At 42.9% G+C, this 16,459-nt stretch overlaps 1 protein-coding gene across 2 annotated transcripts in view; it reads right to left on the minus strand.

Moving 5' to 3' along the window:
• The window catches only part of CRHR2 (corticotropin releasing hormone receptor 2), a 147,912-nt gene extending 132,217 nt beyond the window's left edge, over positions 1–15,695 (minus strand). The window contains exons 1-2 of one of the 2 annotated variants that reach the window (XM_065832670.2): positions 15,495–15,695; positions 2,215–2,308 (exon numbers count right to left, since the gene is read on the minus strand). In XM_065832670.2, the coding sequence (XP_065688742.1) occupies positions 2,215–2,308; positions 15,495–15,560 (160 nt within the window). In that variant the 5' untranslated portion in view covers positions 15,561–15,695. Of the gene's footprint in view, positions 1–2,214; positions 2,309–15,494 lie in introns of those variants that run through there. The other variant, XM_065832671.2, reaches the window with a different exon arrangement.
• Between the last annotated feature and the right edge of the window lie 764 nt (positions 15,696–16,459).

Consider the following 16,459-nt stretch of genomic DNA (forward strand, 5'->3'; position numbering starts at 1 on the left):
GGGATACATCCTTACTGTTATGAGGGTTCAAAGCGAAGGATGCACAGAGCTCACCTAATTTTGGACATCAAAAAATTAGTCACAGGAGTTTGTGATCCTTGGATTACTTTAAAGAAAAAGCGTTTCATTTCTGCTCCATTTTGGATCTTAGTTTAGGATGAAATCGTGCTTTGGACTTTAACTGTACCGACTAGAACTTTACTGACTATGAAGAGGAGATCACTATATTGTAAACTTCCATTTTTAGTGAGAAAAATCATAGCTGAATAGTCCAGACCTGTTTGAAGATTGTACAATTGGTATGGAAAAAGAACATGTAGTAGTTAGAAGCACCACGCTGGTTATCCACCACATTGAGAAGAGCCCGTTGGCCCAAACTAAGCAAAAAAAGTGAACTTTTGTCTCTAGTATGTCCCAAAGTTCACTTCACATTTATGCCTGAGTCTGGGCCGATGTCCAACCTGTCTGAACATGAAACAGCTTTGTGTTATACTATATGTATAAGCCCATGCTCAAAGAAGAGTACCGGTTCATAGGATTTTGAAGCATGATGCAGAAAGTGCTACGGTCACAAGCATCATGGGAAGGTATGTTCTAGAAAAGCTGCATGTTGGATTGTCTCTATGTGACAGACAGTCAATTTTCATTAATTTGAGAACAGTGCTTTATCTATTTGATCAGTGATACCTTACAATTATGTGAAATAGAGGAGAGGCTTCTGTGACTTCTCTCTTCCCTTTTCATATTAAAATGCTATTACAGTAGTTGCACTCAGCCTGAGAAGATGCCCCATGTTCATGCATCATATAAATAGCCCAGAAAACTATTGTTTTGTCAACAATTGAGAAGTAAATTTTTTGGCAGTTTCTAAGACAGCCTGGTGTGATTTTTAATTTTTTTTTTTTTTTTCAATAGAAGCCCTGGACAAGGAAAAATACATTATGAATTAATGGCAAGTTTTACAATATTATTTACAAAAATATTCACAAGGCAAAGAATACCTAAAATGAATGTCCAGAATTAGGGAAGGTTTTGCAGAACCTCATCTATCATTCTTTTGTGTTCAGCTACAGAATGTGATAGATGGTCATTAAAATTTATACAAGTAAATATAACATGAGGCAGAATTGCTCCCTGAAACACAATGGCACAAGATGCAAAGCTCAGGCTAGATTCATAATACAGGTCAACACACCATTTATATGCAAATTAACAGGCAGTTAAGGCAACAGAACTTTCAGCCTTCACTCTGATTGTCTTATCTAGATCATCTTATTGTCCCTAAGGAATTGATACAGTCAGATTAAAACACAATTGTTATAATATCAGATACAGGATTTTTTTCTTCCTTCAGCCTCATTTCTTTTGTCATTTCTTGGGGCTGGAGAATGGGCTAAATGATAATATCTACATTATTACAAGATATTTTAGACTTCTTCCTGCATGAAGATTTTCCAGGGGAAAGAGAAGTGAGGGGGAAAGAAACAATCCTGCTTTTTCCCCCAGCGACATCATTAATCACAGCACACAACCCGCAGTCACCTTACAGAGGAGTGGCTCTGAATATACCTATCCCTTTTCTGACGAAAAGCTGGATCCAGTTTGACATCTCTCACAGCATCATTTTTGTGCTGGTGCATTTTAGTCAAGAATCAAATGCAAGAATCAGTGCTGTATGTACTGTATTTTGATTGGAAGGACTGGAGCTGTTAATGGGATATTGATCTGGCTGAAATGGTCCAGGGTCTAGCTTATATGAGGTGTCAGTTTGGTCAGAGCACCCCAGTTTCCACAGTGACCATCACACAAGGGCTGGATTTTACTAGCACATCTACGGGTCTTTGCCTACCCAGCCTGGGTGTCTCATTCTGCACCTGGAGAAACGCAGACAGCCTTTGTCAATAAATCTCCACCAGTCTGGATACCGACACTTAAAGAATATTGACCTTCAATGATCATATCAGTCAGTGAGTACAGTCAGCTTAACAAATTACAGAAAAATCTGTCACTGTTAGTTCACATGAAGCTCTTTCCAGGTGTGCAAAATTCAACGTTTTCTTTCCATGTCACAGCAGTGTAGATTGTTGCCAATGAAAACCCAAGGCTGGAGGCACTATGTTTATCTCAGCAAGAAAAGTTGTTCCTGGAGCAAGGACACTTTGAAAACAGATCCCACAGTAACAAGAAGCCAACAAGAAATAAAGAAATAAATACCTGTGACATTGGTGCGGGCTGACAAAGCTTCACAGTACTTTTCCAGTAGAACAGACAAGGGCAGGTTCACAGAAGATTCACAGTGGAGAACTATCTGGATGAACAGACAGAAACAAACCAAAACAAACAGTAAAGCAGCTGCATGGATACGTTTTTATCATTCCAATCCCCAGAACTTATATAGCAGTTCCCATTCATAATTAGCTCAGATATCCCCTCATGACAGAGAAGATTTACGGTTATAATTGCTCCATGACATCAGGTGGCATTCATCTCACTATATGTAGTGAGATGAACCACCTATCCTGGACCTCTTCTTGTGGGAGATAGTCAATAGCATTAACAAAGCTCACAATTTAACTCACCTAAAAGCAGATGCTTGAAATAGAGAAGATGAATCACATCCCATTAAAGATCATGTGTGGAATTTTTCTCAACTAACTTTTAACAGTTATATTGCTGCTAAAGATCCTTACACAGTCCAGAAGGAGAGACAGGAATAGGCAAAGGGCAATCCAGAAGGTGTGAGGAAACTATTTTCATTGACTGTGTAAGAAAAAGATCACCTCTGGAAGGTGATCTTTAGCTCTTTTTTAGTCAGTAAAAAAGGCAGAAGTTTCTGACCCTCAGAATTCAGAGAGCTAACCCCTCCACTGAGGGCAAATGTTATTGAGAAAGTAGTAATATCAAAATGGGCACTTCAAGAAAGCTGGAGGTTCAGTACAGGATAAGAGTAGTTTTAGGAAATGTATGTTTAGAGTTGAATCTAAGGAATTCATTGTCGTTTTCACACTCAAAAATGAAACTACTGAAGTGCCCACTGCAGACAGAGGAAAGAAGACAACAGATCTGTACATCTCAAAGTACAGCTGAGCTGGGGTACTGCTTGGAGCAAGAGAAGCTCTTGAAAAGCCCTTTAAGAAAGACAGAACTAAATGTCGTGAGCAAATTCAGGACTGACACACCACTGACAGAAACTTCCATTTTCAAACAGTGGAACAAAATCTTCCTGACTGTTTCTGAGGGGATATAAAGCCATGGTAACACACAAAAATGCCTTTGCTTTCCTATTTATGCAGAATGACACTAATATAATATAGGCAGCTTTTGCTCAAGGAAATGACCATGCTCCTTGAATGTTGATGTTACATTTCAGTGCTTTAAGGTGCATTAAGTGATTGCAGAACCCTTTTTATGCCACTGAATTCCTTGCTGCTTAATAAGAAGTGGAGTAAATTATCGTGACAATAGAATCCACCAGCAATGTTGGTCTCTAAAGAAGAACTATTCTTTGTACAATACCGTTTCTATCTACTTCTCACTCTGTTGCTATTTTACAAAATAGGAAGTCTTGAAATAAAATAATAGAATAATCGAATCATAGAGTTGTTCTGGTTGGAAGAGACCCTCAAGGTCATTGAGTCCAACCCTAAACTATCTCTAGCACTAAACCATGTCCATAAGAGCCTCATCTATACATCTTTTATACACCTCCAGGGATGGTGACTCCACCACTTCCCTGGGCAGCCTGTTCAACTGCTTCACAACTCTTACTATGAAGAATTGTTTCCTAATATTCAATCTGAACCCTCCCTGGTGCAACCTGAGGCCATTTTCAAACAAAAAACATTTATCAGACTTCATTCTTTTTCAAGTAAACACCAAGGTGCTATTTTCCTCCAGGAAGACTCAAACTCCTGCCTCCCATCACAAAACCTTTCAGGGCACTGACCATGCATGGTCAAGCCATGGAGACAGGGAAAGGCAATGGCTCTGTTCTTCAGCCAGGGCCATATCATAAGGCACAGAACTCCAAATGAGCCTTCCAAAAAGCAGTGGTCATGTCAACACAGCCACACGAGGTGACATAACAGAAGCATTTCTTCCCTTCCCCAGCCCTCTGCTACCTCACAGGCCAAAGCACTGTCTCACTTCAAAGGAGAAACTTGAGACATCTCCATGTACTGTAAATACACAGCATGTTCAGCTGTCCGCTTCGTAAGATGATGGGAAAGAACAGACAGAGGTCTAGTTCAGCACAGCGTGTGTAGGAACAGGAAAGGTTAAATGTCACATTTGGTTTAGGGTCAACTTAGGTTCATTTGGCTAGAGGGAAAAGCGCCTTCTCCATACTATGTTACTTTTGCTTTCGTTTTCTCTCCACTAACCACAGTGAACAGCTTTCTTTCGTGTGATACTTTATAAAAATTGTATTTAAAGCAGACAAGCCCCAAAAGCCTAAAAGAACTCTTAAAAATACAGAACAGCAAAAAAAAGAGAAACATTTAAGTAAAGTAGAATTTTAAAGATAATTATGGTGTAATAATTATAAATGATTATGGTGTAAACTGTGAGGCTGTCCTATGCATGGACAGGAGTTTAACCAGATGATCCTTGTGGATCCCTTCCAACTTCAGACATTCTATGATTCTATGATCCTAACTGGCCTGTGACTGTGTATGTATTTTGAAATATTAGTTGCTGTGAGTAACGCAGTACTTTACTCAAACTGCTACTTTTCCATGACCTTTTCCCATCAAATCAGTTCTACTTTGTCTCACACATTTACCTGAAACACACACAGAAATGTCTGTCTTAATTTCTCTAAGCCACTATGGACATTTATACAAATAAAAATAATGCACTGATCCAGAGAGTAAGGTGAAAAGGAGCCCTTTATTTTCTAAAGTGAGGGCACCAAGTACTATTCTGTAGGACGTTTCTACCGCTCCAGAGCAATATGTGGAGTTCTTGGTCAACTTTCTGTTCAAATCTGAGAGGACTTGCAGAAAAGGAGTGGATGAATTTCCCTAGTGTGTCACTGCGCCTCCCATGGTCATTCTGTTAGATCTTTCCCCTTGGTCATGGTCACCGCTCTTCATTAATCCATGAAAGGTCCTTATGTCCATCAGAGGGTATGCAGTTAGGAGACACAACCAGAGGAACTCACCCTAAGATCACCTCTAGATATAGGAACAGCACATGAAAAGGGCAACAACATAAGAGTAACATACTGCTGTGTTACATTGTTAGAAGTTGTAAGGCACTAATAGTAGTGTGTGCTCTTCTGAAAATAAAAGAGTTCCAACCTTGCATACCTTTATTTGTGCAGAATTTATTATTTGTCACACAAGTGCTCTCCTAAATTATCAACACGAAGTCATAAAAACACATACGTAACATTATATGATATATGTAACATGACTTGATGGAACCATGTGGAGAGCTCTGGGCACAGACAAATATCTGACCCATCATGGTGTTGCCTCCTCTCGGTTTCTAACAGGATTTGTGGTTGTTTCATGCAGATTAGAGAGGACTTGTGACTTAATTTTAAAAAACAACATAGAGTCCTGGGGGTGTGATTATTGTGTTCCTCTAAGTAATTATATATATATGTATATATAAGCAAATTAACACTTGTACTTAATTTAGTTGCATTGCAGGTTGTTTTCTTCTCTTGTATATGTAAGAAATGGCTACAGCAACATAAACAAGCCCCACAGCTGTGAATAGGATTCAAAACTGTAACTGCAGGTGTGGGGCTACCACAGAGATACAAGGGGCAGCATCTTGTAAGTTTAAATATCTATTAAAAATAAGCAGCAGAGCAGGTGAAGTCAAGACAACTGAAACTTGAAGGAAAGAGTTGAAGTGGTAAAGGATGACACATGACAGCACAATGTTTGTCACCGAGATAGGGGAGGGAAGCTCAACAGGCAAGAAATGCTGCCAAACATGGACAGATGCTTAAACTCTGCTTTCCCACTCTCACGTAAGAACTCCCAGATACTATATTCTAGTTGTCTAATAAAAGCCAGCTTTTTACAGAAAACTGTTACGCCTCCTTGTAAAACATGTGCCGGTGGCTTGCTGAGCAAAGGCAGAGGTGCTGACATCAGAGACATAGTCTAAAGAACAGAACAAAAATTCTCCTTTTCTAGCACCTAGTACTTACGAGGACCTAAAGAAATCCAGCCCACGGAACTGTAACAGCATCTCATCAGAAAGTCACTCGCAGAAAAGCTGTGGGATTTATTTCAAATAGCACCAACTTCACAACAGAGAGCAGCAGCTGAGCTGATCACATGGGAAATTCCTTTGCAATTCAGAAGAGAAGTAGGAAATTTTCAGGTGTGGTTCATCTGCCATATTTTAACTCTCCACTGACTGCATTTGCTGCCTCTCACCCCCTACTATAAGGACAGAGTAACTTAGATGAATCCTTCCTAAATTTTCTTTGGCTGCTATACACAAAAGGAGAGGTAAAAATATTCTTAGAGCTGACAGCTACAGGAGACAGGAACACGACACCATCTTATCAAATTATCTGGACTACTACTGTTTTCTTTCTTTTACTGAGCAAGATGAAGTGACCTTCTAATACCAACCAATTTTGTAGTTATGAACTACAAAATGTGCTCAGTCTGTAGTTGACAAGAGAAGGTTCCATGTCGTGCCTCAATTGCCACATGAAAAAGAAGTTTCAGTCTAAACTGGAAATCTGTATTCCTTATAAAATCAAAGTAATTTCCCCTCCTGAGTAGGCATCTACAGGAACGGCATAGATCATGTTAGGAGGATGCTTATTCCTACCCTCCATTTCTGTGGGTGGTTGAGACTCCTGCGGCACCTTCTCCCAGGGATTTCTGTAAAACATCTGGGAGCGCTGACACCTTAAATTCTACCTTGTTTCATAATCAACAGTGCAATGAAATTGTCTCCAGCCCACAGAAAGCTGCTACTTCATAGTTTTGCCCAGAGCTAAAAAAAAAATAAAATAAAAGGGAAAACCTGTATTTAATTTTTAGTTTTTTAATTAAACAATTAGAATAAGCTAATCTGAAAAATACTCCTGGCTCAAATGTAATCTTATTAATCAAAGCTCTGCAAATGCAGCATTTCTAAAATGAGATTGAGTGTTCATCTGAATGTTTGGGAAGGACTGACTCAGAGCAGGGGCCCAATTGAATGCAAAAACTGTGAAGTTTGTGTCTACGGAAGCTCAGTTTAGAGAAACAGATGCATATAACTTCGCCATGAAAATATAATTAGTGAGAGGGCTCAGTGCAGCAAAATCAAAGAGAATCCCACATTTCCTTGACAAAACCCATACTCTCTTCATATACAGCCAGGGAGTTTCCAGGGCAGGTGGCATCTGGCAAGTTTTACGGAGGTTCCTGCCATCACCGGTATTTGTGTGTGAAAACAGATGCTTTGGGAAAAAACACCAGGTATTCAGCAGAATGCACCTACAACAAATGCCAACATTCATCTGAGCAGCTCCTTCTCTCTAACAAGAGATGGCAATACGTGGGGTGGAGTGAGGAGAGCCAGAATATTTGCAGACTACTAATCACCTGAAGGCATATGCACAACCAAGGGTGTGAAGAATGCTGCTTAAAGAGGAAAACAGAGGACAGCCTGGGAGAGGAGGCGAAGACAGTCTTCCCTGTGGCCAGGATGGATTTATATTTGGTGTCATTTGGTTACTTCATGCACAGGATGTATGCAAAAGAGATGCTTATTAAAGGACAGTGCTAAGAGGGCCAGCATGGTTGTCAGGCTGCCCAGGGAACTCGTGGAGCCACCATCTCTGAAGGGGTTTAAAAGGTGTTTAGACAAGGTTCTTAGGGACGTGATTTAGTACAAGAGTTAGGTTAGGTTATGGTTGCACTCGATCCTGAGAGTGTCTTTCATCCAAAATGATTCTATGATTCTACGAAATACTTTGCTTGTTGAAGAACCAAAAAAGATCAGTCCTCTTCTTCAAGACAGCTTTGGCTTTCCTCAGCTCAGTAACTTTGTTGGTGCAACAGCATTCAGCAGTACACAATCGTTTGGTTCTGCTTCACCAGAAAAATAATTTCCATTTATGGTAGAAGGTCAACATACAAGTTTCCACAGGAACCTGCAACCTGAAACCTGAGTCAGCTAAGGTTCCAGTAAAAGGAAAGAGTGCTAGCACAGTTCAAGAAAACCAGTCTCCTTTTCAAGTCATCCTTCAGGCCTTTCAACTCCCTGTCATTGCTTGTCTCCAAGTTAATCCAAGCGGCTTGATAAAATAGTACTGCTACTCTGCCAGCACATTCCCACCTAAAAAAATGGTAAAAACCCATCTCCTATTCTGGATCAAGACTTCAGTCAGCTAGTGATATCTTCTCTCACCGTCCATGGAATGCTGACAATGGTGCCTCTCTATCCCCCATAAAATGATTCTTTGACCCAAGACTGATGAAAGGTCACAGCTGATGACCAGTGTCACCTCACTAGTTTATTCTTCTCCTTCCTTCTATTGCTTCTTCCTTAAGCTGCTAAATCTTGGGCTGGAGCCCACCTTTAGTATTTGAAAAGCACATAGCACAGTGATATTTAACTCCAAGACTGGAATAAGAGAAAGTCTAACAACAGTCTTTCACCACCTGAAGGGGAATTACAGAGGAGTCAGACTCTTCTCAGAAGTTTACAGACAAAGGACAAAAGGCAGATATTATTCACAAGTTGCAGCAAGAGAAAATCTCACAGGGATGAAGGAAAAATAATGCACCATAACAACGGCTGAACATCGGAAAAGAAGTTCAGAGATGTTGTGAAAAGAGGTTCAGAGACACTGTGAAATCCCCATATTTGTAGATTTTCACAAGTAAACTGGATGAGGCCCTGAACAACATGATCTGGTTTTGGAATTAGCTCTGCTTTGAGAAGGATGTTGGACAAGAGACCTCTAGCAGTTCCTTCCAGCAAAAATTATTTTTTTATTCCTTGATTCTAGGACATATAATTCCTGTAGTAAAAGAATAATAGGTAATAGTTACTTCCAAATCCTTTATATTGGCAATGATGTATTTAACAGTTTATAGGGTGTATCCTGAACACTGTTTTCTTCACTCAAGTTTCTAATATTTTCAACTCTGTTTGCCTTATCATAATTAAAATATGTCAAATACTAAACACCTCCAGGGATGGTGACTCCACTGCTCCCCTGGGCAGCCTGTTCCAATGCCTGACAACCCTTTCTGGGAAGAAATTTTTCCTAATATCCAATCTAAACCTCCCCTGGCACAACTTGAGGCCATTTCCTCTCATCCTGTCACTTGTTCTTTGGGAGAAGAGACCAACCCCCTCCATGCTCCAAGCTCCTTTCAGGCAGTTCAGAGATCAGAAGGTCTCCCCTCAGCTCCTGTTCTCCAGCTGAACCCCCCAGGTCCCTCAGCCGCTCCCATCACACTTGTGCTCCAGCCCCTTCCTCAGCTCCGTTCCCTTCTCTCAACTTGCTCCAGCACCTCAAGGCCTTTCTTGGAATAAGGGGCCCAAAACTACACCCAGGATTTGAGGTTTGGGCTCCCCAGTGCCCAGTCCAGGGGATGGTCACTGCCCTGGTCCTGCTGGCCACACTATTCCTGATACAAGCCAGGATGCTGGTGGCCTTTTTGGCCACCTGGGCACATGCTGGCTCATGTTCAGCCCCTGTTGATCAACACCCTCAGATCATTTTCCTGCAGGCAGCTTTCCAGGTGCTCTTCCCAAGCCTGTAGCTTTCATGGGACTGTTGTGACCCAAGTGCAGAAGAGTTACTCCTGTGATGGCAGCACAAGAAAGCACAACCGTGGGTGCTGGCTCATGGAGCATCTCTGCTTCTGCTGGCATGAACCTCCTGAAACCCAAGCTGTGTCTGGGCTGTGGAGTCTGCTACTGCCACTCAAAGGGAATTGATACTTTAGCCCATGCATTGAAATGGCTGCTAGCAGAGCCTGGCTGGCAGCCCCACGGGCAACCTGATCGGACTCATCAGCACACTTCCTTCAATTCGCTTTCACCTTCTTTCCTCCTTCTTCCCAGAACTTCCTTTCTACTGTAAAAGCCACCCCTGCTAGAGGACAGCACTCCCAAAATTAAGTCAGTGCAGAAATAACAGCACTTAAAAAGCCCCCCTTGTCCCAGGAACCTAGGTAACAGCAAGAGAGATTGACCCATAGCCCTCAGAGGCAGGTGGCTCCTTTCCAGTTCTCTGGCACTTCAGCTACTATTACCAGGGCAAGAGTTTAGCATTGCAGTGGGGACAACCAATGTATTTTAATCTCCATCTGCATTGCTCATGATTTACTTTCCCGGCATACACAACCCAGAGTGAATAGTTATTCAGCCAGGATTACGCAGAAGTTTGTAGAGCTTTAATTAGTTTCAATTTCCTACAGCTCTGTTGAAGAAGTGTTTCAGGTTTTGAAATACCAAATAGATTTTCTTTCTCATTCAGTGAAAACAAACCATGTTTCTTTACAAACACACGCTGTTTAATTGATCATTCTTGGACAAGGACATCTTCTAAGTTCTCCACCCATTTAGGGCCACAATAAAGCTGTCAATCTGGGGAATAAGACGTGCTGGAGCAGGAGCAGCATGGTCCCAGCTCCTGACTCTCAATGTGGGCTCACTTGCACAGCAATGAGGGACTATGAGCCAGAGGTCAGGAGAGAATGTCAAAACCCATCTCTGTGAACTGGCTTTCTCAGAACGTCATTGTCCCTGCCACAGCATTTCCCAAATGGCACAGCCTTTGTCAAGATCATTCAGAGCCGGCAGAACTTCTGCTTGTGAGAGCCAATCCAAATGAACCCAGGCGCAGAGAACTGCTCAGGACTTATGAAAGCATGACACGCTATTTGCTAAAGAGCCTTATAGGAAAGTTATCCCTACACTAGCACCAGAAAATGGAAGTGTAATTTTCATAGAATAGTTTGGGTTGGAGGGATCTTCGCAGCTCATCCAGTGCCACCCCTGCCATGAGCAGGGACATCTTCACCAGCTCAGGTTGCTCAGAGCCCCGTCCAGCCTGGCCTGGGACGTCTCCCAGGGCATCCCTGGGGCATCCACCACCTCTTTGTTCAACCTATTCCAGTATTTTACCACCCTCATTCATACATTTGGACATGACTAACGAAATTGAAACAGCTGTTAATCTGAAGGAACGTATTTGTTAGCTGACTGATCGCAGTGGTTAAAGACTAGTTCGTATTTGCCTTCTCTTGTAAAAAGAGCCATAGAAAAAAAATCATCCAGCTCTTCAGAGAAAAAAAAATAAAACACATAAAGCTCTTTACTCAACACTCACCAGCTCATATCAAATACAATTATTTTAAAAGCTGTTAAGATTAAAAAACAGATTAGCAGTAAAATAAAATAATTCTTTATAAAGAAATTGTTTGATAAAGCGAAGCAGGAGAATGCATTTAGTTATGAATAGAAATATAACGAGGCACAGACAATGTTGATGCAATGCTTTGATCCATATCAGTGTCTCCAAATGACGCAAGGAGCTGCCGTGTGGCTCGCTGGACAGCTCCAGCTTTACATCCAAGAATTAATGTTTGCACTTCAAGGGAGAACAGGCTCCTTTGGGGATTAAAATTGGTGTAGGTTAAAAGAAAGAAGGGTGTGTATATAAAAAAGATTTGATCTATCTGTTTCAGTTTATAGACATAGAGCGGAAAAAGTAACTTCCCGCAGAAATGTCATTTACTGGATAGAATTGTAATCTAAAGTAAACCAGCCTTTCTCCAAAGCCTCCTTCTTGGGTTTGCAGTGCTGCAAACCTGAAAGTAACATAAACTAAAAAGGATCAAATTCAGCCTGTTCTTACTATCCCCATTGCCTCTTCCAGCCAAAAAAAAGAATCTGAAGAACTATTAAAACAATACAAAAATGTGCAAATGCTTGGTCTAATGGTAGTATTTTTAAAATATTTTATTTAATATTTTATAGGACAAAATGAAAATAAAAAGAAAACAGAAACTTTAGAAGTTGATATCATCCACTTGCTTGTTTTCTCATTGTGAATCTCTCAGATCATCACATCACCAGCAGGATCCCACAGTAATCTCTGGCACAACGAAAGCTGATCTCTGAATTCAAAGCAATGAAGAGTTTGTCTGAGAGGAAAATGCCTCCCTCAATCACTCATTGAGAGCCATGAGCAATGGGAGCACAGCATACTCCATCTAAGCTAATAAATCTGACAGTGCAAAGGTCTGGTTTAACTACTTAATCATTTATACTGCTACATTTTTAGAGTGGTTCCTGGCCTCGTTTTTGCCCCAAGCAATCTAGTGGTATCTCAAACAGTTGCAGGGAAGGATGTGCAAGTTGAGCTGCACCACTGACTGTTCTCAATAGTCAGCTTGCACACACGCTCCTCATTTTAGAAGCTGAAGGAGCTCAATAGCAGGGGCAGAAACCACTTTCTGGCATTCGGATTGAAGGCTTAAGAGCTGTCCTGATTGTCTTAATATACTAGTAGAGATAGAATCTATGAGACTGAAACTAAATAAGTATGTAGCTCTGCTAGAGAACGCTCTGCAATGACATCCCCACACTTTTCCTCCACCATCTTTGGCAGAGGCACAACTGCTCTCTGGTTTGCAACACGATAGCCACAGAATTGAGAAGACTTAATTGTTATTTCTCTTCCACTCTTGACAGAACAATAATATGTGAGCAGATTCCTTATACGAACAAAAGCTAAGGGCTGCTCGCTTTCTAGCTCAGGGCAGCTATGAATATCACTGAAACATTTCATGGCAAAACTACCTGCCATCCAACATCAGACGTTCATCCTTGCACATAACTGCCTCCTTCAAACATCCAGTAATTACCACAAGATGGATATAGATTTAAACCCTGCCAAAATACTCCCCCCGTGATGAGATATTTATGCTGCATTAATTCACAGTGGGACTGAATTTCGGCAGTCTCACATCAGGAATATTCTTTAAGTTGTCACCACTGGCTGATAAACTCAAATTGTTGTGGCTGTTTTAGGAGCTTCAGGAGATTATATGAATTATAGCAAGCTTTGCTTTTGTTTTTTATTAATAACCCCCCCCTCCTTCAAATTACTTGAACTCAGCAAGGACATTTTGATACAGATCAAAATGTCAAAAGATTCATTTGCTCTTGTTTTATGGTTTGTTTGTTTGTTTTTCACATTCAAGTCAATGCATTTTCCAGTGTGTCATATGTACGGAAACCCTTTAAGAGAACATAAATCTCAGAGCCTGCTGTGCAAGTCTTCACCCTTTTGCTGATCAGCCCTGTGAAATCTGACAGGTCATTTGCACCAGCATTTTTATGTGGTAGATCTGATTTTGTACTAGAAAGTTGCCTCATTTCCTAAGTGTTGCAAACCTGCAGTTGCCATAAAACACAATTGCTCAGCTGCTGTGAAAACTTAAGCTCCCTTAATCGTATGCAGGTCTGTTCCCACAAGCAGCTCTGCCTTTTCTCAAATCCACAAATGTGAATGGAGCCATTGACTTTGAGTCAATTTTCAAGTGTTTTCAAGTCGAACAGGAACTTAAGAGCTTTGGATTTGAGCCAGAGTTTTAAAATATTACTCTTAAGCTTCTTGGTGCATAGTTTCATCCAGCTGTAAAGCAGAGATACAGATTTACCAGCAACATTTGCAGAGGAAAACACACCCCCAAAGAACAGAAAAAACTCGGCTTTTGCTACAGCTGCAGCAACAAGAGCTGTTCTATGCATGAGGATGAAGATTGTCTTCCAGCACATTATTTCCACGTATTGTAAAGACGAACACATGGGTCTGTATCAGACACAAGCAGCTACATCGAAACAAGCTTCTCCATATAAGAACACTCAGAATTACACTCCAAGCACACATTTCTCTCGGATTAAATGCATTTTATGGAAACTTGACATTTTGAGTCTTAATCTGTATTGCTTTTTTTTTTTTAAAGCGGCAGCCCAATTACAAAAATCTACATGGTGACTGGAAAACTGCCCATAGGTTACATCTAAAGGGGAAGCGCACAACGATTTTTGATTCATTGAAAAATAATTGCTCTGGCAGCTCTCAGTACCTGGGCACTTTTAATAACGTCACTGGCAAGTCCCCCTCTCTGAGCATAAACTGAAATAATTTTGTGCACCAAAAGAAATCAGTAAGTGAAAACATAGTCTGGAAGAGAAGAGAAATGAAGAAAGAGATTAGGAAGAACTGGTTTGTGATTGAAAATAGCAATTTTGTAGACCCATCACACTGTGATCCCATGTGCACTGATCTCTGACTGGGGAAAAAGACACGGATAGAGCTGAGAAAATATTCTCTAAGAAAGCTACGGTAAAGCTTTTAATATTAAGTTGTTGCTTGCCTTTGGAGCCTTTTGCTTTCCCAGACCTGGCTTCTCTCTACCTTTGTTTGTAAACTAGAGAGTGGAAAAAGAAACAAAGAAACTAACAAACAAAAACATAAGGAAATAGAACAGATTTTTTCCTTTCTTTAAGGCAATGTTAAAAATGGGCCAATTAAACTGCAGTCCAGAAGGATCACTGTCACTTTTTTAATGCTGTGGGAACAGCCTTTATAAATTCTGCGAAACATCAATGAACCTCCTGCTTAATCGCTCACTTTTGATTTGTAAATATCACTTCCCACACTTAAAACTATCACTCGAAACAAACAAGACATGCAAGAAGTCAGTCTGACTTAGGAGTATGGGCTGAGAAAGCTGTTTTAAGTCCAGTCGGACATAGACCAATCTTAATCTCCACCTCATCCCAGCATCACCCAGGGGGAGGTTCGTGATGGGGAAGGACCAGGAGGAAAAGCCTCTCGTACATTTTGCTCAAGCGAAACTTGAAGCAAACACTGGGGTGGATGCACAGGCTGAGCCCTGCCCTTCCCCACCACTTCTTGCTGATCCCTGCGGTGAAAAGGACAAATGCTGGGAGAAGAGGGACCAGGGAGAGAGTTTGGGGACAACGGGCACCAGATGTGGCCACACAGTCCCACTGAACTGGGTGGTGGCAGGAAAACCCCTTTTCTCTGGGGCAGGCAGCTGTGACTCCAGTGGGGTCCCTGTGGTGGACATCTCTGGCAAGGATGGGGAACGGGGAGGTGGCAACTTCACAGGGAAGCGTCATGGGTTCTGAGAAGACCCAGAGGTGAGCGGCCATGGGGTATTTCAGCGCCTGGAGATGGGGGGACCTGTAAGGGTGCAAGTAATGACCCCGGGACAGATCCCTCAGAGCCCGGTCACAGGCAGGAAGCAGGTAGCGGTCCCCGGACAGAGAGCCCGGGGACGAACCGCATCTGCGAGAGAGCGGGGAACGCTCCGCGGGACGAGTCCCCCAGCACCTGGAGGCGGGCGGGATCTGTGAGGTTCCTGAACCCTAGTGGGTTCTCTGCGGTCGCGGGGCGTCCCCCCCTTCTCCCTCCCTCCCTACCCCGCACCACCCACCCCTTCCCCGGCCTCGGCACTTACGGGCAAGAGCAGGAGCGCGGCGGTCGCTGCCGCCGGGAGGCTGCGCTGCGGCGCTCGCCCCGCCATGGGGCCGGCGGACTGGCGGGGGGGTCTCCCCGGGCCTGGCGCTGCCCGCTCAGCCGGAGCCTCCGCGCTGCCCCGGCGTTGGCATCTCCCCCAACACCTCCCCGCTGCTGCCCTTGACCCCTGCCCGCGGCCGAGGAGCCGGCCCCAGCGCCGCCGGCGTGTCCCAGGGCAAACCCCCGGGAAGGAGGGAGGGAGCCGGGCGGGGGAGCCAAGCCCGCCCTCCGCCCGGGGCGCCTCGGGGATGGAGGTGACTGCGGGAGCACCGGGGAGCGCGACCCTCGACGCCTCCAGGAGCGAGGGGGAATTTCTCTTCTCCCTACAAACAATGCAAGAGAGATTCCTCCCCCTGCTCTCCACCAGGCACTGGGTGCAATAGGGGCTTCACTGCCCACAGTCCCCCCTTCCCAAGCACTAAGTGCAATGGAGATCCTTTTCACAGAATCACAGAATCACAGAATCAATCACAGAATCACAGAATCACAGAATATGATAAAAACACTCCAGTTACTAAAATCTCTTCCACGGGGATCCAAAGAGCCAGTGCATTTCCCAGGATCACAGAATAACAGAATGTCAGGGATTGGAAGGGACTTCAAAAGCTCATCCAGTCCAATTCCCCTGCTGGAGCAGGAACACCCAGCTGAGGTTCCACAGGAAGGGGTCCAGGCGGGTTTGAATGTCTGCAGAGAAGGAGACTCCACAACCTCTCTGGGCAGCCTGGGCCAGTGTTCTGTTCCTCTCACTGAGAAGTTTCTTCTCATATTTAAGTGGAACCTCCTGTGTTCCAGTTTGTATCCATTGCCCTTTGCCCTATTGTTGGTTGTCACCGAGAAGAGCCTGGCTGCATCCTCCTGACACTCACCCTTTACATATTTATAACAATTAATGAGGTCACCCCT

Source organism: Patagioenas fasciata, chromosome 2, assembly GCF_037038585.1.
Source record: "Patagioenas fasciata isolate bPatFas1 chromosome 2, bPatFas1.hap1, whole genome shotgun sequence".
Classification (NCBI taxonomy): domain Eukaryota; kingdom Metazoa; phylum Chordata; class Aves; order Columbiformes; family Columbidae; genus Patagioenas; species Patagioenas fasciata.